Genomic DNA, 25,680 nt, shown 5'->3' with positions numbered 1-25,680 from the left:
CGACGTACAGGTTAACAAAACAGACACAGATAAGTAGGGAAATGGGCAAACCCAATGAGGCTAAATTGAGAGAGAGAGGAAAACACGCGAGTTGAAAATACCTGTCGAGAAATTAAAAGAAAAAGAAAAATTAAAACAACCGGAAAAGCGTGACTTTTAAAGAACACGACAAATACCAAAAAAAATTAATAAAATAAATTTAAAAAGACAGAAAGAAGAAAGACATGGTGTGTACGTGGCATGACCCAGCATGTTGGAAGAAGGTGAAAAACTACAAGAACACTAAAAACAGATGAGAAATGAGAAGTTAATAAAAATAAACTTAAAGGCACGACACAGCGTTGGTAAACATTGTGGAATAGAAATGAAACAATGTACCTTTCAAAAACCAAGCGCTGTTGAACTGAAAGGCAAGAGAAAAAAGGATGGGTAAGTGGGACAGGAAGAACATGGCGTACACAAATAGTAGAGAGAAAGAAAGTATGTGTATCTTGAAACAAGTCCCCTAAGTTTTAATGAGTGGTGATGTATTCGTATACAGTCGTAACTAAAAACTATTTTTTTGTTGTTTTTTTTCCAAAAAGACTTTGGGCGGACAATTAACCTGTTCGGTGCTAACTTACTTCTGGCACCAGGATCAAGACAAACCTGGTGTCCGGCTCTGGCGACGTTTTGACCTAACGTCACATGACACGCGCGGGTCGTAAACAACGTCAAGCCGCAGGCCGCGTGCTGGTCTCCTCCCTCACCTCCGTTGTGGCCACTGACCGCAGGTAAGGGCAGCAAGCGACTCATAAATCAAGACTCTCTCCCAGCGGCAGGGATCAAGCCCACGGCAGGTCGCGCGGCGCTGCATACATCTTTCTCAAAAATGACCTGTCGTAGCCAAAGCCCTCAGCTCGCTCCGGTGCTCCCAGCCCTGCTCTCGCCTCCGCCCCTTGCTGCCGCGGCTAGCACGCCCAACAAGCTAATTAAAACATCCAGGTTCTTTCATAATGGGAGGATGACAAGGGGACGAAACAAAGTTTGGGGAGGGCATAATTGCCCAGTGTAGTTATCAGGTAGCCGAGTCCATTTCAAGGGACGGCTGGGCTCTTCAGGCCGCCATGATGCCAATTACAAAGGAAAGTGACTTCAAAGGGAAACAACTCATTTGATGCGCAAAAGCGATAGGTTTTCTCCGCCAACCAGCCTTCTCCTATGAGGTCTTGATGTCACTGACGAGTGTGCATCTTTAGACTCTTCATTTCCTTTTCATTAAACCGCCTTCCAACAGGAATATTCGGGGGTTGAAAAACAAAAAGGAAAATCAGGGAAGGGTTGGGTGGGAGGGAGAGAGGTGGGACACATAAAAAGGACAGAGGATGTAAAGATGCAGTCAGTTCTGTTGTTGTGCTATAGACGGCTACCAATCGAACCCCGCCAACCAGCTAACTTAGAAGGAACTCAACTGTTTTCTGCTATTTCATTTTCTGGTTGCTTCCCCACCTAACACTACAACCTCTTCATGATCCACAACGTTGGCAGCAATGCTCGACTCCTGACACCTGTGAAGGCAGAGAAGGGACACAGCAGAAGCACTCTCATATCACATTTGCTGTCTGGTCCCCATTTATTCACTATCTTAAATTCTTAAATATACAAACCCGATGATCGCTCTACTTGGTGTCACCTACTTTAGAACGTGTCAGGTAGACTTTCTACAAGCCACCAAGAGATTTGCGGTCTTTTTCTTGGCATAGTAATCTTGTCGAAAGTTTCTTTTTCCAAATGTTCCGTGAACTATGTCTTATTACGGCTTTCAGATAGTTGTTACCAAAGTCTAAGCAACTAATCCCAATTCCGTGGTGGAGGGGCTGTGTCGGGGAGTACACGTGCATTGTGTGCACTGTAGGGGCGGCGTGCGTGCCTGGGCTAGGGACATCAAAAGCAAACAACTGTTGTGTAGTTTGAGAGAACCTCATTACAGGACTGAAACATGCGCAACCTGTTCAGTGCTAAGCATGTCCCCCACATGACCAGAAGGCACGTGCGACCCACTTGCATAATCCTGCCCTGCTCCCCCCATCTCTGCTCCCCCTCCCATTAAAACCTTCCTTTTAGGGGCACTGGCATTGTTGTATTAGTACCCGGCTTAATGTCCAGGCCAGTGTGATCTTTTTAAGCAGGGCCTGCCGCTGCGAGAAGACAGATGAGGATGAGTGGGGTAGAGATTTTGGTTTGGTTTTAGGCTTGCTTCCCCCCTCTGTTTTCTCTGTAAATCAACCTAAAACAGATAAGATATTCAGCTGCAGGCGCATGCCTATTTGAAACTTCTCTTTTCTGTCTTTTCTCAGTCTCACTTTATTCTTTATTTTGTCTTCCTCCTTTTGTTTTGGGATGCCGCTATCACACCTAGAAAAAGAAACAGCATTCATACCAATTTTCACGTTGCCTGTGCGTTTCACAAGCATCCGTCAAAAGGTCTTAGAAGATCTGTATGGCGAGAGTAAGCAATCCAGTTACTTCTACCAGCTGCAGCAGCAAAGCCTGGGGATGGGGTTGGTGGCGGGTGGAGGGTGAGAAAGTTCAACAGATCTCCAGACGGAGCACGGCGAACGGCTTAGAAGAATGAAACAGATAGGGAAGATGGGTTTTTTTGTCCTTATTCTTCTTTTCTTCTTTTTTGAAAGCGTGATCTTACGCATCAGAAGACATTTATTAAAGAGGAACTGCTTCTGTAGTGGCAACATCCTGCGTGATTTGAGTCTGTCTCTCGTGCTCTGATCAGAGGCGCTTCTGATGAGTTCAGCTGCTTCACCATGATGAGAAGGGTTTCCTTTTACATATTGATTGTCTGTCTGTCTTCTTGTCGGTCGGTCAGTCTCGCAGTAAGTCTGTTTCTCTAGATTTCCCTATCCTCTCTCTCTCTCCTCTTTTTTCTTTCTTTACTTTTATTTTCTATTCGTTCGATTCACGTTCCTATTGTAAAAATATATTTCCAAATTATTGTTTATTAAGTGTGCCTAATCTCCATCCTATCGTAACTACGTAATGGTTAAAGATGCTTTGATTAATTGTTATAATCGACTTTTGCTCAAAATATTTTTCTCTGTGTGTTTTATATATACACACCAGAATTTCGAAAATGAATAAATTCTAATTCAATGTAATTAGCGTTAAAAGTAATACTCAGACTTCATAATTTTGTAGCAACCGCTCAGTTTCGTGGCTACTAGTCACTTTAGCTGAAAAGTTCACCAGGCTGAATGGCGGTAATGAACAAAATGAAAAGTAAAAACTGAATGTCGCCATTTAATGTGCACAAGGCGAGGCCTAACCTGGAGAATATCACCAGGTCCTTCCCACAAATACTTAAACTGCCCTACAGCCTACAGCACTAGACAGAACCTCGACCTCTTTACCTGCTCCACCCCTCTGCCACCTCTCACCTCCACCACTTCTTCTCTGTGTGTGTGTGGCGCGCGCTTCTATAATTTTTCTTAGGTAAAAAATTCTCCTATTGTTTTTTTGCAGTACACTTAAAATTACGAGTGTAAAGGAAAAGTGCTTACAAATTCCTCCTTTGTATGTTACTGTGATCAGTGGGCTGTGCTAGTGGAATGCTGTTCACGTTTAGATTGTGTGATACAATATACACTGCCCATCCCGTGATGTTCATATTTGCATACGAAAACCACTTTAACATTGTTAATATTTCAGACCCTCAATAATCTTGATGCTGCTAGCTTGGGTATTATTTTGTAGACTTATTTCAGACATCCATCACACTTGTACCAAAATTCTACCTCAATTTACTTCTTTAAAAAGATAAATGGAACGTTTAAACTCAAAGACATATCATTGATAAGAACTGACAAACTAAAAACATTCTTAATGTGTAAATCGGTAGCTGATATATTTTGTGGAAAACATCTGTTTCCACATCGTAAAATTACAGGATGCATGAAATAAATAAAGTTCTCCACTGCCAAAACAGCAAATCACATTCAAAGGTTACTTGTATCAAATTTTCTATTTTTGGTCCCCTACAAATGTCGCTTTGATTTTATAATTATTTTTATCAAGTAAGCAATATTAAAACAGAGTTAGCTTGTCATGGAATAAATTTTTTAGTCGTCAATAGGTCTCGTTCGCATTCATTAAGAGACTGTCGGCATGAATTTGGCGAAAATAAAACGTTTAGAATGAATGCTCTTAAGAACTAGCGCCTGATTAGGAATTTTTAATTCACCTGACAGTGTAATGAATATCTGGTGTTAGTAAAATAAGACTAGGGACTATTGTGGCCTGTGTCAGAAGCGTCGTTGAATGTTTCTAGACTGGAATCGCTCGTGTCTAAATGATGTCATATGAAAAGCAAATGGACAATTTCTTACAGAGAGCTGCAGTCATTGGACACGTTTCGTCGTCGTCGTCATCATCATCATATAGTCATCCTACTCTCGTTAGTCAGCGATAACAGTCCGTTTCTCTCTGTGCAATAATTTAATAATTTCTTTTTTAATACAACGCAACACTACGTAGATATCTTGCCACTATGTCCCTTCGACTTGTGAAACTGTGACATTTTGTTGTTGACAGACATGCAATTGAAAAGCTGCGGCAAACATAAGATGTAGATAAAAACCCTGGTACACGTTTCATGTACACCGCCTAGAGAAGCTACCTGCAGTCCCGCGGATTCTCCTTAGTTTTCATTATGGAACTTTCTCTCTGCTCGATAAGGTCAGGCTCGTTATGCAGAGGTACTTGCGAAAGTCGATGCTTTTGTATTCACTTATTCTCTTCCCATCTTAAGTTACTGAAATCGACCGTGCTCTCCATAGGAGGAATCAAGCAGTATTGATCACATGTCATACCTTTGCCACGCCACACCCTCTTTGATCTATGGCAAAAACTTTCTGCAACTCACTTGATCTAGCTTAAAAAAAAAAAAAAGATGTCCGCTAATAAATAACTATATAATTAATCACACAAATACAGTGAATTCTGCCTTAGAATTACTGAAACAGAAAATTGCTGTTAATATATAGTTCTAAATATAATATCTAATCCAACTATTCTAGACCAAGCGTCGGACAGTTCAGATGAAAATACCGCCTATAAACAGATGATATTTTCACAAAACAAACTGTCTGCTCTGATAAACCTCTCTATCTCTCTCTTGACTATTGTAAGACAGTAAGAGCTCACCCCACAGCATCCTTATCCTCCTTTATGCAAGTACAGGCAGGCAGGCCGTGCATACATCGGACAATATGTGAAGTCAAACCGTCGATGGCTTGAATACGCCGGTCCTTATGAGGACAACACCAAGCGTTGACGGTCCCCCACACATGACAACAAGCACCACTGGCTTGAACACCTAGAGTCTGAAGACACCAAGCCTCATCACCACCAGCAATGTTCACGACCACCTCACTCGCCTTAAGTACTGTCCAATCCGGGCGACACCACTTTCTTCACTGCGGATGTCGGCCTACGGTACGCGAGATACATCTTCACCCAGCACCTCGCACGTGTGGATGTTCACATCGAGTCCCCAGCTTCTCTTTTGCTCCGAATTCTTGTAACATCGGGGTAACGAAATTCTGTTTTATTTTTCACTGTGTGCGTCTTTCGTTTCGCTTCCCTTGTGTCGCGCCTTGTGAAATTTATGCCACGTTTCCCGTCGCAGTGAGAAGAGAGTTCACGTGCATTGATATTGTTGTCATACGGGTCCTTGCCCCGCCCAGAATTGATCCTCCGAAACGTGTAATTCTGCCTTCTTCTGCCAGCAACAAGTAACAGGCTTGATATGTTGCAGGTGCATTCAAGTAACAGACTTGATATACTGCAGGTGCGTTCAAGTAGCAGGCTTGATATGTTGCAGGTGCATTCAAGTAACAGACTTGATACGTTGCAGGTGCCTTCAAGTGTGCTCGTGCGTGTACGCGTGTGTTCGCGCGCCCGTGTGGGCTTTGTTACCTCTTGACTACAGTATGAGCTCATAAGCAGCCCTGTGTGCCGGATGCTGGGACAAGCCGAAACAGTCACAGCCACTGAAGACAGGAAAAAAGAAGTCGAGTCTTGTCGATACGTGAGCTGACATCGACTTGCAGGCGAAAAGTTCACAGCTCCTTCCCTGCGTACGTCTGTTGCCAGTCAGATCGCCAGAGTAAGGCCACGTGTACTGTTGTCGATCAACTAGTTTCCAATACATACATCGTACTAACACTTTCTGCCTATTTATTTTATCTGTATTAATGGTCCTTTCCCTAGTGTCACCCTTAGTGCATAGCCTACACTTATGAAAAAAATTATATAGAATTTGTCTTTGATTTTTAAAGTCTTATACAAGAAATATACAATCCCTTGTTAAATCGTCATTGAGTGAATTCTATACTGCCAAAAATGTAGACAATAGTTAATGTATTTAGTACCAATAATAATAATTCAGTGATAAAAATTATACAACGTATGATGCTCAGAGGGTTAACAACTGAGAATTTGGAGTTTCGGAAATATGATAAAGACGGATTAAAAAAATAATTCACACCCAGACGCAGAAACTCTTTTAGAGTCTATAATACCAAGACCAAGAAAAAACTATACATATAGCAACCGTTCTCGTTAAGTTTCATGATTAACAATAAAATATAAATATAGCCGCAAAAAAAGAAAACCAAGGACGGAGCAGGGACGACCATGCCATCAGTGACTTGAGGTCTTTATAGCAATGTGATTTTATATGTTTATAATAATGTCACTTAAGATTTTTATAATAATGTGAAAGAATTTTGTGCCAAGCCTTCGGGTGACTCATTTCTAAATCATTCTTTGAGGAACCCCATGCCAGCGCCTTTCAGAACAATTCTAAAAGTTTTAGTAGAATATATGTCTTCTACGGAAAGATCTCAAAGCTTTATGAAAGGATAGACATGCGCTGTCCAGAGCAAATCCAAAGTGAAATGAAAAGTAATTCAAGGCTCATTCCAGCATGTCCAAGACATACAGTTGTACAGCGGTTGGTGCTGCCTTCAGTTCGAGACAGACACAAAAACACGAGCATCGGCAAGCATCCGCGCCCGATGGAATCAGCATTAATTCTGAAACACCTGGCACCTCTCTCCATCTTTTCAGCGATGCTTAGAAAAATATCTCGTAATAATCTGCTGAAAATAACTCCACGTGATGATGTTCTTTAACAGAAGAGAGACCTTTCACTTCACAGCCGTACAGATACAGATACAGATTCCCTTCAGCTGCGCTGCTAACATGATGGACGGATTTGCTGTGGGAGGCACGTGTCTAGGGCCACGTCGACTGAACATCTCTTAGCAACCAACCCGCGTAATATTCAACCATCTCCGCTCAGCTAATCCAGCGGAGTCGGTTCCTACCCGAAAAGACAGACAGACAAATACAAGCACGCACCAAGTCGCAAGAGTGCGCGACAAACAAGACAGACAAGCAAAATAAAAACAAAACAAAAACGAAAAAGACAAAGACAGAAAACGCAGAGTGAGGCAGACACTAAGAAAATGACTACAAAATAAAGAGACACGCAAGAAAATATAGTTGCAACCGATTCTCTGCTTGGTTAATTGCTTTAATTACAATTAGCCGTAGATATTCAGAAGTAAATAACCTAGATTTATTTGCTATGGCAGTATTTTCGCCCTGTTTCATTTATCTCTGCGACACTGATTGCAACTACAGTCATAAAATTTACAGACTTTTTTCATTCAAATGATGAATTTTATTTTATGCTAGTTTGGTAATTTTTTTTAAAAAAGGCATTTGAATAAAAAGAAAAATTCGTTATATTATTGCTGATGTAACCTTAGATAATACTGACTTTATCAGGTAGATCACTCTGGTACACCCACACACGTGTGTATAAAGTGTGTTCGCGATCGCAAATGCATTAAATTTACAGGTGTGTGTCAAATTTAATGTGAGTGAACACCTGCGATTGAATGCAAACTCAACTTATATCGCTCGTTGCATAACTCTTAAAAATTACAATCATTCAATAAACTGAATACTTATCCAATCATTTTTACTTTTTGCATTGTACATCTTACTCAGATTTATTGCTTGTTATCCGTAACTAAGAAATAAACAAAATCCGTTTCTGTGCTGAAGTGTGACTGATAACACGAGTTTCCACGAGGAGCATAAAGAAAAAGTCGCCCTATCGCAAAGAAACTTCATAGAATTAACTGCGCAGGACGCAAAACTTTGCCTAATTTTTATGTAATGTGGGTTTTATCATCCGAAGCCGGAAAGATTCCACAGAATAGAAAACAAAACTAACAACAATAACAACAACATCAACAAACTATTCACCGTTGAGTTCATTCTACTCTTAGCGTTCGCCATTTCCATAAAAGTCAAGACGTTTAATGTTCTTGTAAGGTTTTCATCAGTTCCGAAGACGGAAATATAACCCATGAAAATTGGTGTTTGGTGCTATGAAAAGACGATTTATAACTTTGTTGTGTTGTTTTGTTGTTATTTACCAACAGCAACGATGGAATAGTGCACTGCGTTATCTCTTTAAGTCGGAAACGCTAGTCAAACTGAAGGAAAACAAGAGTAAAACCGATTTTTAACAAGCAAAAATTTACAATCAGCTCTCCTTCATCTGACACGTTTCAAACCCAGCAGACAGCAATCAAGACGTGCAAACTAGAGCTTCCGACTAAAAGGGGGACGAATAAAAACGCTCCACACATACACCTGTACACCTGGAGGCGGGATGAGCGCGCAATAACTCATCACGACAATTAAGACTGCACTTAGAAATGTTCCATCACATCAGAAACATTTACCTTCTTCCTCTGTTTTTTTCTCGTGTCTGTGTGTGCGAGAGAGAGAGAGGGTATGTGTGTGTGTGTGCACGTAAATACACGTTCATTCTGCCTGCCCAGCAGAGCGTGAGAAATATAGAGTTCTCCAGTTTCCTGTAGTCCGGAGGGCGGTGGCTGGGCGCTAAGCCTGACGCTCACGTCAGTGCACATTACGGTGCCACCTGCCAAGAGACTGTGACAGCCTCTGGTGTCGCCGGGCAATCAATGGAAAAGCTCTACAATTTTCATTGATTCTAGGCTGGTTAGGAGTGAAGAAGGGGGCGGCAACAGGTTCTCCAACTACAGACCTTACCTGCTGTTCCTACGCTAACCACAGTCTCCACACGTCATACACTGACGTTCCTGTCAGCGGACGCCCTCGTTCGTTCGCTCTGCTCCATACCTGTGCCTCCAGCACGAATATTAACTCTCTTAAAAAAAAGTACTTTTATAAAAGAAAAAAAAAATCAACAAGACGTCTAAGAACTAAAGCTCCATCAGTTACTTATAACAGTCTTGGCGACTTACTACAGCTCGGTTACATAACCAAGTCATCGACGGTTATGTCTCCGTGAAACTTTCACCTGGATGGTAAAACATCGAAACCAGACAAGTCACCCAGTACTTGTTTACACAAAGCATCGTAACAGGCAGACTTTTAAAAAGTCAACGAGACAGATTTACTCTACAATTTGTCTGATGACAATGTAACAGCTTCACTAGCGGCATCACATTAAAGATTTTTAAAAATTGACAGTTACACCCACCCGACCACACCCACTTCACAAAAAAAATTAAAAAAAAAAAAAACAACGTCGCTATGGACACCCTTGATTTACGACAGCTTCAAACATTTACAATAGGTGATCGAAATGATCGACTTCCACACGACAATGCGTTCGTCAAACAACAACAACAAAATCACTGTGCTTAACAGTTGCTGTGATGTTGTTTTTTTTTTTGTTTTGTTTTTTTTTTGACTGGCGAATGTAAACACACCTTTGTACCCTCGTACAAAGAAAAGCATATAACCAGCCAACCGTAAGACCAGAAGTAGACAACGGCGACTGAAGAGAAAGAGAGAGAAAGAAGAAAAAAAAGTGACTCACCGACAAACATGGATGTGGCAAGCATCCTCAAGTCCCGGCTCGTCCCCCCTCCCCTTCACCACAGTCACTCACAGTGTGCGGGACTTTTCCTCCCGCCGAACGCGCGCCAAATACAGACAGGGCCCGAGCAGCGAGCCGAGTGGCACTACGAGCGAGCAGGCAGTGTGCAGATACGTTAATCTTCTCCCTTGACATCTGCCATACCCGGCTTTTTATCGAAAGGCAAAAAGGCGTCACAGGGCCGTGCGGCCGTGCCTGCAGCCAATCAGGTGCATCTATTGTTGCCGCTGCATGGCGGAGGCCTACAATTATACGTACGTACGGGCCCAGCGCACGACCAACGACAAAACGGGGAGAGAGAGAGAGGGAGACTTTGCCGCTCGTGAAAAGAAGAGCGCCTGAACGCACAGGAAGATGCTCCTTAAAGACAACTAATCAAGATGAAGCCGAAATGAGATGAGAGTGGTGGGGGGAGAGAGAGAGAGCGCGCGTGCGAGTGAGAGTGTGAGAGAGAGAAAAAAATAGAGAAGGAAAGAGAGACAGCAGAGGGGGGTGGGGCCTCCAAAGATAATAATGGGGTGGGGCAGTAACTGAAGCTGGGGACGCAGATGGATGCCGAAGAAGCGTAAGTAGATGGGGGTGGCGCAGCAAGTGGGTGGATGGGTGGATGCGCGAAGAGGTGGTTGCTAACGCTCGACGTGTTGGTGGGCAGTGTGCGTGCACGCGCGTGCGTGCGTTCGTGTGAGCAGCTTTTGTGCGACCATCTTCCCAACTGCAAGTATTATTATTCCGAGTTCTACAGCAATTAACATGCGGCATTCATGTACATTAGTGTCCGTGGGAACGCGTGCGTGGGCGCGTTGCCGTGTGCGTTCGACGCAAGGGTCTAGGCGCGGAGCCGCTGCTTTGCCTGGCCGTGCGGACGCGCGGCGAAAGGGGAGGGGAGGAGAGAGAGAGAAAGAAAAGGGGGCGGCGTGTCAGGTGCAGTGCTGGAACTCCAGGCGGGAGGGAGCTATTTGGAGTTATTAGGCCGGGCTGTAAACAAGACTCGGCCAGCGCCGTGTGCCAGCGGACAAGCAAGGTGATGCAAGGCAAGAGCCCAAGCGCTGCAACTGCCGGCCTCCAAGAGACAGCGCGGGCGCAGCACGTGCGTCACGCCGCTGCAAGGACACCCAAGGCTGAAGTGGGAGGGACTTTGGTCTCGCACTCACCCACAGCCGGTGGCTAGCGCGCGCTTCTGCTGCCCACGCCTCGTGCTCTCACAGCATCGGTAGGCAAAAGGCTTGTGGAGCGCAAGGAGGGGTGGACACAGAGAAAGGATGAAGGGGGGGAGGGAAGGAAGATAGAGCAGGACGGCACGGATCGTGTTTTCTGATGACAAAAGGAAGAGCAACAGCTTTTTTTTTCTTATTTCATTTTGGAAGCAAAGCCAGCGGCGGCAGCGAGTAGAGTCTGCGAAAGCGATAGGAGGCGAGAGAAGGGGTCTTGGCTGTAGGTGGAAGCAGCGCCTGGTAACCTACATGTCAGGAGACACGCGAGTCGCCGGCGCTTGGTAACACGAGGCTGGTATCATTACGCTGGCCTTCTTACTCACTACGGTGCTCCTCTCCTGCTTCCGCAGCCATCACCGTCAGCCGCGCCCCCACGTCACCGCACCCACCCACCCATAGCCCCGTGCCTCCATCCACCCTGCATTATCCACCTCGTCCTTAAGTAACTCCACCCCTTTTGTGGCTAATTAATAGTTATGAGGAAGACGAGGTGGGCAGTGGCAGCAGCGTCAAGGCGGGCGCGGGTGCCGGTGTCGCTGGCGTCTAACCAATAAGACAGAGGCGGTAAGAAGAAGCCTAGCTCTTGGGGAGGATTACACAGCTGTCATTACAGCACCCTACCTGTCTGCCAGCACGCAGCCTTCTGATTGATCATGGCCGTTAAACACCTTCCACATTAAGGCAGTTCTCTCCCTCTCACTCCTTACCTACCTACCTCTTTCCTCTCTTTTATACACACACACGCGCGCAAGCTGATGGGCTTTAAAAATATATATATATAATTACAGTATGTATTCATCTACACATTATTATCGGTTGTACATTGTGTCATTGTACATCGACTAACGCTGAGATTGGATTACAGTGGACTACGGTGATTAGTGAATACAACAGAGCACGCCAAGAAGTCTGCCTTTTCTTCCGGTAATGAAGATTCTTTACTCAACTTTCTTCTAATCCGGCATTTTGAAAATGAATATTCATTAATTAAATCGAAAGCTGGGAGTAGGAAGAAGACATACCTTTATAGTTTTCATCCTCTAGTACTACATTCATTATATTATTATTATTAACTTATTATTATCAACTGTAATTATGTATAAAAGGAGTCGTGCGCATCACCAAGTATAAGGCTCGTATTCACATTCAACGTGTAAGACACCTACTGGGCAGTCAGGCCAATGACCTCCTTTTTGCGTACAGCAGTGCGACTGGTTGCCATGGGCACTCAGCAACAGAAGGCCCTCTTTCTGCGGGTCACGTGACCTTACGGCGTGGGCTTCGGCACGCGTGGGCTTCTGTGAGTTTCTCCGTTTTTCCACAAATCCACGTGCCTGATATACCAGACGCACTAGTTCAAAACTTTGTTACCTTCTACATACCTTAACGGGTACCAACTAACCAGCGGTTATGCTGGTCTTGTTTAAACTGTCGTCAGGGATAAGGTCTAGACAAGGGGTGGGCAATTAATTTTGCCAAGGGCCGCATGAGAAATTGGGATGGTTTTAGAGGGCCGGAGTAATTTAGTTAACTCAGTTTTACCAAAAACTGTATATATAGTATATATACTGGCGGGCGGGCCAGCGGGCGGGCCGGTCAGAGACAGGTGCTGGTAAGAAAGTCCTTCAAGGTGTGACTAGTCCATTCCTTTGCGTTTGCCAACATATTTGTCCCTCTTGATTTTAACCCTTAACCTTCGAGGCACTTTCAGGAAGGTTTGAGACAAAGTGTCCTACCGGCTCACATGGCCAAACCAGACAAGCTTGCGCTGCTTGACTGTTGCGAGAAGGGGTTCCTGGCGTCCTACGAGGGTGGCGATCGTGCTTTGTACAAAGTCTTTGATTTTGCGGAGAAGCTTCCGAGGCCATTGGTCTCCACCTGTACTCTCCAATCCGAATCGGAAAGCGGAGTCGACATCTCACATAAGGTGGTATGGAACTACAAGTTGTACATTCTGTACTCGCTAGCTAACCAGATGGTGTTACTGGACCACATCCTGTCAAGCTGGCCATTGCCGCTGTCGCTGAAACTATTCGGTATGAAAAGTAGCTACCATCTTTGGAAAGGGTGGTTCCCAAGTACCTAAAGCTGTTTGCCTCTTCGATTTGTACTCTTTTTATGTAACTACCTGCTTTGCTGTTCCCGTTGGTGTTAACCATGACATTACTCTTATCCGTGCTGGTCTCCATTCCATTATACACTGACAGCCCCTTGTTAAGGCTTTGCAATTCGTGGCTGGCGTCTGCCATCAGATCTCTGTCGCCCTTGTTGACCTCTGTTGTGAAAAAGATTTGGTCATTCAGTAGTACTGCTATCACTGAACTATTGTACAGTGCTTTAATGACTAACGAGGCTCTCTTTGATGCTGAATGTCTTCATAATGCGCACAGACCCTTGTGCCAGACTCCGTCAAATGTCTTTTTAAAGTCAACAAAGCCGTGGATGATATCCCGCTGTGCTGTAAGCGCTTTTCTATAAGGGTGTGACAGTTGAAGGTCTGTTCAACTGTGCTCGTGCATTATCTGAATGCAGCCTGTTATTCTGCTAGTAGTGTAGCTGCGGCGGTATCAGGCTTGTCCTGCAGTTATGTAGTTATCTTTTTTTCCATCTTTGATAAAGGTATGACGCTTTTCCGTCCATTCCTTGGACAATGGAAGTTGTACAGACTGTTGCAATATTCAGTCCATCTTTTTTGTACAGCTGAGCTTTCAAAACAATGAGAAGATGGACTTCGTTGTCTTCGATGACTGAATTCTGGTCTTTGTGAGGTCGTTCAATAACTAGTAGGCATTTTCGCTGTCACTCTTCTGTGATCAGCAATGGTCGTGGATCCAGTTCTCCTTAGCTGCCTTCAATTATACCGGATGTCGCGATTTACAGCTTCGTCTTTAAAAACTGCTTCGAGGTTGCATGTCCCTTTACTCTTCAAAGTCCTCCTTCGATCAGAGAACAAGGATGTCATTTGTGAACCAAGGTTGTTTCTTTTTCCTCTACCTCCCTAGCTCAGTTTGAGCTCTTAGTGAAACCTCCTGGATCTTTCCAGCCAGGGTGTCTACACCACAGTCCACCGCCTTTAGGTTGGTGACTTCATCTCCAACGTAGGCCTTGACATCCTCATTATTAGGGTCTTGCAGCTTCTCCAAATTGAATCAAATTCAGCAGTCGACTGGGTGGCGTTTCGCCTTCAGTTTCAACTTTGGGCTCATCGAAGCCTGTATTGGCCATGTGAGGCCGTCCTTTGAGGTACTTTGGAGGATGGTTGATGCCGAGGTGGACAGAGCTAAAAACTAAATGATTCTAACGAAGGGTCATACCTTCATCAATGGCGAGCTTTGCCATTCTTTGCCACTACTTCTGATTCCTCCGTTGACCAATACTAATGGACCGATATAACTGCTTGTCGGTTGATACCAGTCAAAGGATTTGTGTATCTATATGATCATAATTTTCCAGATATACCATAAGCTTTAACAAAGTACAAGAAAACTGTCTGACTGTTGCATTAATGGAACCTTTCGGTGTGGTCAAATTGTTGCCAATGAGTAGATGACTGAAGTGTCCGTTTCTAGACGCCATCTTATTGTTCAGTGTTAGATATTTAGTACCACTACAAATTTTCTTTAAAAAAAAAACAGTTCAACTTCTCATACACTTCCGAGGCAAAGAAAACCGTTATACACGTCATGTCCGCTGAAAAAAACAAACAACAGCAATGGAATTCGTTCAGGGATTTTACAAAATGATACTTGACTTTCCCTTGTACCAATTTTTTTTCTCTTTAATGACAGTCTCTCTCTTCCTTCCTAAGAACCACGCCAGGGTCAGGAAAAGAGAAGGAAACGACTTTTTGCTTCTTTCTGACTATCTGGTGTGTAAACATGACAAGCGGCAACGCCAAAGATCTTAACAGTCTTGCCTGGCCCCTCAAATGTGAGCGGGGACGAGTTATCTCCATATACACAGTGTCCGCTCATGATCTCAACAACACTGACAAACCATTGTCCTCTGTCGTACCGGACACCTAGCCTAAGCTTATGCATCCTTTTCTTCAGTGACAACGACACTGACCTGTGTTTTTATTAGAACACTTCGCACTAAACAACACTGACTCAGTTTGCTGCAGCCATCCACCAAGGCGGTGTGGTAGAGCTGTGTGAACGCTCGACTGACACCACAACAGTGAAGAACTGCGATCAGAATCTCCTGTCCCCTTAATCATCTCCTACCCCGCCCTATTCCCATAGTACGAATGCACTGCTAGATGGAAACACTTCCACAGTCTTTTAACACCTTGGTGTTGTATACTCACCCTCAGACAAACCTGCTCTGTGCATCAATACTGTCTCTTTATTACCCTCTTCCTGTTTTCTGACACCTAGTGTCTAGCGGATGGGAGTTTCAGAATGGTACACTGAAATTTCAGATTTACAGTCTACAGCAATGGTTTCCACCACACTTCAGTATTTCTGTTTTCTTACCCATCAAGAAAATGGGTCTTCAGGAAGAGTTCTTTAAGAAGGAAAGAGATATTCTCATTTTCTGGGTACCTTTCAAGCTGCAATGGTTTTTTTAAGCAGAAAAGGACCTGAAGCGGTAAAAGCTGCATCTAGCAAACAGACCATCTAGTCCTTAGAAGAACGTCAATATAACACATGTAACAACATCCCACGCGGATCCTCAATGAAATACTGGACCTGTGCGTGGAAAGGTCAAAGAATCCATCATACCAAAGTCTCATCAACGCCTAAATCCAAATCACAGCAATGTGAATGTGTAAAAACATCAGTAAGAAGGCAGCAACAGCAGTAGAAAACTGATAAGTGGAAAACTAAAGGTCGTCTCCTAATTTATTTTTAGGTCGTTTGGGAGGAGTTGTTGTAAGCCTCATTTTCTCGGAGCCAGCTTTTCTCCCTCTCGAAGAATTACTTTTCCCAACCCTCTGTGGTGCCCATTCCCGACAACAGGGTCGACTAGGGTACTGAACCTGTACGCCGTTGGGTTCTGATGCCAGTATTCTAACCACTTATCTATCCGCTTTCCCAAACTGGAAAAACGACTTTAAAAAAACGCTGGGAATTTTCTTGCGCCCCCAATACACACGTCTTCATTGGTGGAACAAATAATGAGACGATGGACCGAACAGGACATTACAAGCTGGTTAAGACTGGTTCTAGGTATAACTTGGCAAGCGCAATGGGCTTGTGTTGTGATGGTTAATGGCAATGCGTTTGTGAACACATACAAACGACTGAGCACTTGTTTGCTTCACAGAACTGCATCCTAGAAAGGTTGTGCTACCTGTGGACCATTAAGAATGCTCTTCAGGACTGACCACCCTAAAGAACTAGAAGAGTGAGAATGAATGTAAAGAATCAAAAAGAACACACGGTTAAAAAAAACACACACACACACCATCGTCGATCTCTTAATGTTGACACATACAGTCAGAGACTGAAAAACACGGACACGAAAAACTCTACTCAACAATGGTCTTGTCTGTTTGAGGATATGTGTAAGGTGCTCTATTATTTTCAAGTACGTGGAATGGAGAATATCAGACAGTGCTAAAACCACAGGACAAGAAGTCTGATAAGTCCTGGGAGTAAACTGATGCCAAGCCTAATCCCGTAACCATACGCGCCTCAAGGTAAAAGCGGATGAACAAGGGGCCAAAAAAATTCCTGACCAGCTTTTACTGCGGCTGAGACAAGTGCAGGTGAACAGCCGTCAACTGCAGAGTTGTATCAGAAAACACCTGCATCATCAAAGAGATCCGTTTCACGACGTTACAGGCTTTCAAATAGCATTTTATGGCCGCGGATGGCTACCATGCGCCCTGCAGGAAGTTTAAACCGTTCTCTCCAGGGAAACACCAAAACAAGAGGTTTCTAGGGCAATGGAATATTTTTTGTCCAACTTCCCTCTCCTCCGTTACATTCTTGCCTCGGAAGCGATAGCTTTTAACTGTTCATATTTAATTCCTGCATACCCTCGGCTTTCTTACGTGTGCGATCACAAAATATAATCACATGCGGACGCAAGGCGTCACGTTTGATACAATGGCTAACCCACCAGCTGACAATGATTGATTGAAATACTAGATTTATATCAAGAATGGGAAAGCGTAAGTCTCTCTCACGAAACACCCCACCACCACCACCAACAAAGACAAAAAAAAAAAAAAAAAAAACGACTGCGCACAATGGAAAGAAGTGAGAGAACAAAGTCTTATTCAAAAGATGCTGCGATGTCTTTATTCTTCATCACTGTGACTAACCCGGATAGCAGAAAGGTTGTCATTCACTTTCAAGAAGCTCAAGAAAGAATTTCTTTCTGAAGAAAACTCGTTGAACATTTGCGTGGTTTTAAGTTTGTTTGTTTTGTTTTGTTTTTTCCTCCAGTCGATCTTGTAATCACACGCCTTTCTTTGTCGTGGTCTCCGACAATATTACCTAGCTTATCGTCTGCTGCATTATTGTTTTAACAAAACACGATTGATGTGTAAAATAGAAAAAAAAACAAGAAAAGTAAAACAATAGAAAAACTGAACTGGCTGTGACGTAATGCCCAGGCAGCAAGCGCGAACGCTAGCAGAAGGAAACCAAAAAGTAAAACCAAAAAACAAACAAACAAACAAAAAACAAAGCGCAGAACCTGGAGATTGCATGTGGAGAACACCAGCGGCCACAAGCTCCCCTAGAATAGAACTCGTGTGCGGCGATGTCTTTGTGAGTGCGGTCGTGTGCATGTGTCGCTAGGTAAGCGGCAACAACTCACTGTTTCTAAAGACACACGTACACACGTACACACTATTCTTCGTCCTTGTGTATTTTCCATTCCATGTCGCCGTTTTACATGGTATATCGGTTAATAAAATGCGGGATTATGCAATATTTTTTCCTACAGGGACAAGTAGGTGGTGGTGGTGCTATAGTTTGATGTAAGTTGAGGATGGTGTAGGCTATGCGACACGCTGTAATATTACATTAATTTTTTTTCGCTATTGATTTGCATAAGCAATGGCGTCCCCTTATTAATAAAGTTATTTCCCTTTCCCTAACTTTCGCCAGCGCTGACGTCCCTTGCCTGCGATCAGCCCACATATCTGTGGCGAGCGCTATGGTCGACTGATGGCAATGAATCATTACGCCCCGAGAGCAGATCCATGCTGCCATCCGCAGCACGTGACCGAAGGAAGTGCTAATGCGCTCAGGTTTCGATCCCAGCAAGCCCCTGGCAGCAGACACGGAACCGGACCCTTGCGTCGTCGCAGGTGTTAGGCAACGCACCTCTGGCCATGCACAACAGCTGTCACACCAGTCTACCCTTACCTTGTGAAACCCTGGCTGCGGTGGAGGCTTAGCACTTACCTGAGGTAACATCTGAAAACGAACCCAACTGTGGAGATCTGTGCGGCCGATATACAACACGACCAGAAGGGAAATTAACGTATGAATCGCAAGGTAAACAATACGCTGATTATCCTAACAAAAGTTCAACGCCTGCTTACCTGTTGTGGGCGTGGCTGCTTGACTTGTCATGTCACTGGCTCCCCCTTGCTGCAACACACACAAATTTTGCGCTTGATAAATCATTGTCTGGTGCTTATTGTTGTTGTTGTTTTTTCCTTTGTCTTAAGCACGTCTAGCAAGCAGGAGTCAAACCTTAACTGGGGAAACACTTAAACTATAGAATGGCAAGTCAATACGATTTTTGTTCTTCCACCCGTGATACTTTCCCAAGATGCAGCAGGAGTGATAAATGGATAGACGGAAACGGAAGATAAATTAATATACGAACGGATAAGGAAGGACTAACAATAATTACTGGAAGTAAGAAATTCTCAGGAATCGCGATCTCTTTTCCTCATTTCGAAGAAAAAGCGGCAGCTTTTTTTGTGTGTGTGAGACTAGTAATAAGCACTAAACCTACATTTCCACGCAATCGAATACATACTGAATGTATACTAACATATCTCACTGTCATTCACATGTGTATGCACACGATATAACGAACTTTTTCAATGTGCAGCGATACATACATGCAAATGTGATGCTAAAAACTGCTAGCAAGTGTCACAATCTGCCCTAAAAATGTTCCCTTGCAAAGAAGCAAACCAAATTTATGACAGGCCACATTTTACAGGATAAAAAAGCCTGTCTCACAGCACGTAAAAATAGAAGCTGGATGAATAAAAGGTGAACTGGTTTCTAGACTAACTTCTAGAACGTACCAAGGGATTACACGGTGGATTATCAGACTATAAGACAATAACCCGGTTACAGTCACACACACACAACATCTTGTTGACTAGAGCCGATCTGTGTTTTAGGTAAGCATGTACTGAGCTGTCTGGCGAAACTATTAGAAAGTTAGTACTAGACATTGAGTTTCTTCCTTCTCTTGTGCTGCTGTGTTATGCTGCTTACACTCATTCTCCTTTACCTTTTACTTCACACACTCATTCACTCACTCGGTATTTAGTTCTGCATTTTTCTGTCTTGCTTTCTCCCAGACATGTGGGTCTGGCCGTAAGTGTATTAGCTCTGTTGTTTGTGATTTTTGTCGTGTGTCAGACCACTTGACTGTCAACAATTGGAGCGATTTTTCGAATATCGTAACACAAATTTCTTGACAAAGTACAACCATCACAAAGATGTTCAAATGCCAACTGCCTTTGAAAACTCCGCACACGAATAGATAAAAACAAAAAGAACATAAACTACTCAAAGAAACTACTAAAATAAAGACGCCATGATCAAACAAACGCAATTACAAAAACCAGAAATACACAAAGACCCAATATAAGCCAATATAGGAAACCATAAAACAGAGACGATCGTCTAAATTAAAGACACCATGACCAGTCAGGGCCGCTCTGCTAAACTTAAAGACCCCATGACGGTTCAGGTAAAATAAAGACACCTGTCACGAGTTCTGCAGGACACCCTACCCGCGGCCCTCGAGTCCTTAGCTTCTTCAGACAAACGCCTCACAGCAAACCTAACTATCCAACACACGTCTCCTTGACAACAGCATCAGGGGCTTGTCCCCTCCCTCCTCTCCCTTCCAAGAACTTGCAAGACGACCAACCAGACAGCTGGGTCCAAGGCAATGCACGTAGGTCATCGAGCATGCGACAGCTTCTTCGGTTCTTGGAGAAGCGGATGACCAGCGCCATCATGAGCTTGTGGGCTTCGTCTTCCCCACCTTGGGTGGTCGGCCGCCAAAAGAGGGGCTAACTTCTTCCGACGGGCTTGTCGCTCATTCGCAAATTAATGACGTTTGGACCTGACTGGGTATTTGAACGTATTAGTCAAATCCTGAACTTTGACCGAAATCAATTGCATAATCAATTATGCTGAAATTAATACTTTTTTGTGTGTAAATTCTGAAACACGACGAAAATTCTGAAGAACATGTGAATTTTCGTTTTGAAGGAATAACACTTAATATTACAGAGAGGTGAGCGGAAAACATGCCCCTAGCACCCGGGAGCGCATGTGATTCGCAGCTGTCACTGTGGCATATCCGTTGAGTTATCATTAAAAAAAATCTGTTCTACACAAATATCAGAAGAGTAAAATATTCCATGAGTACTGACTGACAAGTAGAAAATCATGTTAAAGCATTTAGCGTTGACATGACTGCTATACAAAAAAGTAATGTTCAAATTTGGAAAGTAAATATAATTAAAATAAAATAGATATCAATATAAGATGCACGTTCAGTATTTCCTGCCAACATGTAACCAAAGCCTGTCTGACAGTTTGCTTTTTGTCTGATGAGAGTAATTATGATGGGCAGACCGCTTTGCCTCTCTCTCACACACACACACAAGAAGTGAAGATTATTTTGTTGGCGTGTAAGAATGTGTAAAAGTATTTGGCAGTTACTGAATTTTATGACATTATCACTTACATTCTTACACGTTCTCTTCTGTATACCGGTCGAACTGCTAGAGCATAATTTTGTTATCATCTTTCTATTATTTAAATGAGTACAACATAGTAAATCCACACTTAACGCTGGTTTGTTTTGTTATATGTTCCTGTACATTATTATAAAGGTTACAATTCTTTATTTGTCAGGTTTTCAACTATGCCATCCCTATTTCCCGCAGGCAAAGCAACTCTTGTAGTCCTCCACCTCCCTTCCTCTGTACCCCTTTACTTGTTTTGTTCGTTTTTGTGGGATTAAGGGAATTTGTTGGTAGCTAAGGGAAGCAGCAGAGTGTGACAACACTTAAGAAGTTACTTATCATGTCCTGTCGCTCGATGAATGGGACTCCTTCCATGTTCCGCCGGTGGAACTGCTGGAGTAATGAACTGCGGAAAGTGCAGGTAAAAATATGGATGACCCGTGAGAATGCTCGCATGTGTATGGCTACGACACAGGTAAGCATTTGGGATCGTAGACAAGAAAGGAGAGGTGGGAGATATGGCAGGTCGACAGCTGGCGTGCCGCGGAAGGAGTAAAGCGGTCATGACTGTCCCCAGTGCCGTCATATTGGTGCACACGGTTCTCACAGCATCTGCCGCTAGACTGCAACTGTCCCGCAGCAAGTCCACCCCCAAAAACTTGGACTTGTGCGCGCCGCCATCATCCGCTCTGCGCATCGAACCATCGCTCGGTCTGCGAGTCACCCATGGTTTGTTAGGAGGGAAGGGAGTAGGTTTAGCACGGATTAGGCGACTAAGGCTTAGGCGACAGGTCACGTGACACAGGCTTATAGGGGACAGGTCACGTGACTCCGCTTTACATGGGGGGTATCACGTGATAGCGGCCTGCTGCCACGGGTCATGTGATGGCGGCTTTCTGTGAAAAACGAAAACGTTGATGCTTTCTGTGCCTCGCGGCCTGACGTCCTGACTGTGCAGTACATCCAACATCTCTAGATGAGTGGAAAGTAGCGATGGTTGAGTGGGGAGAGGCTGATGGTGGGGTCAGGATGGGGATGTCGTCCGAACTTGTGTCAGGACGCTCGACGTGCCTCGTGACGTCTGCAGAACGCCGAGCGTGAGCTGCGCTCACAAGACTGCAGTGGCCTGTAAGCCTCGCCGCCTAGTCAGTCTGCATCACGTCAAGCGAGGCACACGACCGCAAACGGGTCATGGTGTTGGGGACTTGGGGGGAACCTCACACAGAGATCGACCCACTGCGCAGCGTATTAAAAGGCTCACTGAGGCGTGTAACGCGGTTTAGTAAAAGCACATTATAGGTGAAACCTCGGAACTTCGCTAATAGCATTCCGCCAGGGAGCAGCCCAGTGCGCCCGCAGGGTGTGTAACGTCACTAAAACCTACGCAAAGCGTACGTACACGTACACTACGAGGTGCGCAAGTGAACTGACAGTTAATTAAAGGCTTCAGTTAGGCTGCTCTTATGTGAACACATCATCTATACCACTACCTACCACAGTACTGAACCTAGTAGTGTTGCATCGTAGGCTTTTTAGCACACAGACAATGTCGTGTCATTGGATGAAGTCCGGTCAAAGTTTAAAGGACTCGTCATGTGGCTCAAGCATTAGCCTCCGAGCCCGGATACGCGCCGGTTCGATACCCGCGATCCCCACCCCACTCATCTCCATTCGACTCTGAAGTTGGTAAAAGGTACCTGACTTCGTAGAGGGATGGGAAAGGTAGGTCGAAGGAAACGAGAGGGATACAACTTTCAGAAAAAGCTGGCGCCCAGACAAGTGCGTTCCCTTAAATCTCACTCCAAGGGATAGAACTACCCTCAAGTCTGTGACAAAAATACATGTGCTGCCTTAAGCTTCAAGTCCGCATTCTCAGGCTAGGTGCGGAAGCTGACTCACTAAACATGATCCAGTTTGTTTCTGACGGAAGAACAACCATGAATCCTTTTCGACTAACTTCTAGCTACGGGACCTAGCGTCAAGACTCCGTCAAACACACGTTTCCCGAAGCAAACGCTAATATTCAAATATTTCGTGCGATCATGTGTGTGTGAGAGTGTATTAGAGTGTGTGGATGGGTGGATGAGTGTTAGTGCATCCTTTTAATTGACTTTTATGGGCATATATGAATGCCAGGCCCCAAACATACAAAGAAAGCAAACAACGTTTTTGTTTCTTATGATCATAAGTACTACAAGACTTTGATTACGTAATCAAGCTACTCACTGTGCTACAATACTTTGAGACTTTTCTGCTTCATATAATAATAAAGATAAAATATCTATGATTTATACTGATGTTAACAAAGTGCGAAGTACGTATTCCGATATATAAACACACACACACAAACACACGTGAGCGCGCTCTTACTGACCAATCAACAGCGGCTGAGCATTCCTGGTTTTTCCCCAGAAAAAAAAAAAAAAAAAAAACAAAGAGATATATATATTATGAGAAGACGAGCGGAAGAACGACCGCACTACAAACGTAGATGACTACCCCGGTTTTTCCCTCAGAGACAACGCGAGCGCGAGACTGGAAGTATACTGTGACGTCATAGGCCAGAGCATCTTCAGCGACGGTGTCTCCCCCTCTCCTGTCTCTGTCTCTCCACACACACACAACGTACACGGACGACGTTCGCGGCGTAAGGGAAGCAACTCCTGCTTGCGTGTTGGCGTGGCGCCCGTGGAGCGAGCACAGGGCCGGGCGCGTGCAAGTGGCCGCGGGGCCCGCTGATTGGACCAGGCGATCGATGACGGCATTAGAGGTGCGCGTGCATGCGCGTGCAAAATGTCGCAAGAGAAAGCGCAGGCGGCACGAGCGCAAAAGGGCAGCATGACGCGGACACGGCAACGTCATCCAGCAGCGTGCTGTGCGCGGCAAGGGTTAGCGGGCGTGTTATCCTCCTCCTCCTCCTCCTCTTCTTCCTCCTAATCCTGCCTTCCAGCATCCTTCCCCCTCCCTCCCCCCTGCTTCTGATCTCCGGCAAGCACTTCCCCCCCGTGGCCTGTAGGCTTTTTGCTGCTGTTATTGCTGGTGCCGGTTCAGGGCCCCCCCAAGGCCAGACGCACGCACCCTTGTGCAGCCACCCACGCGCTGTACACACGTCATTATGGTAACGAAACGCAGACCCGCTCCTGTGGTCCCTTGGAACCTCGTGACTAAAAATAGCCCACAACGGCCTACCCCTACTCTCCTCACCACCCCCACCGCACGCGCGCACCCACAAATACACACAGTCATGCACGCACGTAGACAAACAACTAACATGCTGGCCATTGGTGTCTTTGAATGAAAAAAAAACCAAAAATCCAATCTTTTATTTTGCAACTCTCACCACTACAATGGTCTGTGAACATTACAGAATTTCAGCGCGCGGTCTGTCTAAACACACCCCAGTGAACTCTATGAAGGTGAACTATTTTTATCGTGTCCTCGTGATTAGGAATAATTTCTCGACAATTGTTGGAGTGGAAATGAAATAGAAATTGTAGAGGGAAAAAAAAACTCCCGTGCAGAAGCCAGAGTTCTTCGTCGGAGATCCCAACTGATTGCTCGCCGTATTATAACGATAAATAATAATGTGATGGTCTTTGAGTCTGGACAATATTTCACCTGATTTCGGGTCTTCCGCGGTCACGTCTGGAAAATGTCTTAGCTGTCTGCTAGCACGGAAAGAATTCTTACAAGCAAGAAGTCTACTTCGTGGATCAGTTCTCTGAAAGTTTGTCTTCATATTGATAGACCAGCATTGTGAACAATGGACCACAATTACAGATAAGCCTCACCAATTATTATTATTACTACCAGTAGTAGTATTGATCAGTAGTGATGTATTGCACTGAGAAAGAAACATAGTCTAGCTAAGACATAAAAGTTAGACGTCGGACAGTGAGTAGCGATCACCGTCATACAGCAGCGCCGCATGACTGCGCATCTCTAGGAAAGGTCGGACTAAACGACTTCTGTTGCATGCATACATAATCTGCTTAAAGTCTGCACAGTTTTGAAATAAAATATCTCACCTTTTTTTTATTGATTTTATCTTTTTCTGACGACTATAGTGGATCGAATGGAAGGTTTAAATGTTCAGCTTGTGCTGTAAAATGATATATAGTTATATTTATGACTTTGTAGTCATTATCACCCTGCATTGTTCTTTGTTTCACAGAAATCGAACTACGGTTGTGTATGTGAGATACAGGTGCCAAAAAAATAATCTATCTGGTTGTTTTACCAGATGCCCACTGAGTTTCTTAAAATAAATTTTAAAAAAAGAGTAAAGCCATAGATTGTACAGGACTGCACAACCAATCACATCCCCTTTCTTTTTGGAAAAAAAAGACTTTACAAGAGCAAAAAATTTATAAATTTACAATTTTTTTAAGGACAGAAGATTAAGAACTGTCAAAAAAAAAAAAAAATACACATTAGATTGGTAAGAACGATGCACACCGCGGGATGGGTGTTCCCGCATGTTCGTACGACCTATAACAGCACATTTTGTAAACGCCTGTCTGTTTGTTTGTTTTGTC

At 44.2% G+C, this 25,680-nt stretch overlaps 1 protein-coding gene across 28 annotated transcripts in view; it reads right to left on the bottom strand.

Moving 5' to 3' along the window:
- LOC112556085 (zinc finger protein 678-like) overlaps nt 1–25,680 on the bottom strand; it is a 248,897-nt gene that overhangs the window by 87,279 nt on the left and 135,938 nt on the right. For 25 of the 28 annotated variants that reach the window (XM_025224701.1, XM_025224708.1, XM_025224710.1 and 22 more), the window contains one exon: nt 18,731–18,779. In XM_025224701.1, coding sequence (XP_025080486.1) covers nt 18,731–18,779 — 49 coding nt within the window. Of the gene's footprint in view, nt 1–5,196; nt 6,247–9,949; nt 10,275–18,730; nt 18,780–25,680 lie in introns of those variants that run through there. The other 3 variants (XM_025224725.1, XM_025224714.1, XM_025224715.1) reach the window with 3 other exon arrangements.

This window comes from Pomacea canaliculata, linkage group LG2, assembly GCF_003073045.1.
Source record: "Pomacea canaliculata isolate SZHN2017 linkage group LG2, ASM307304v1, whole genome shotgun sequence".
Lineage (NCBI taxonomy): Eukaryota > Metazoa > Mollusca > Gastropoda > Architaenioglossa > Ampullariidae > Pomacea > Pomacea canaliculata.
This window is presented reverse-complemented; position numbering and strand designations above follow the sequence as displayed.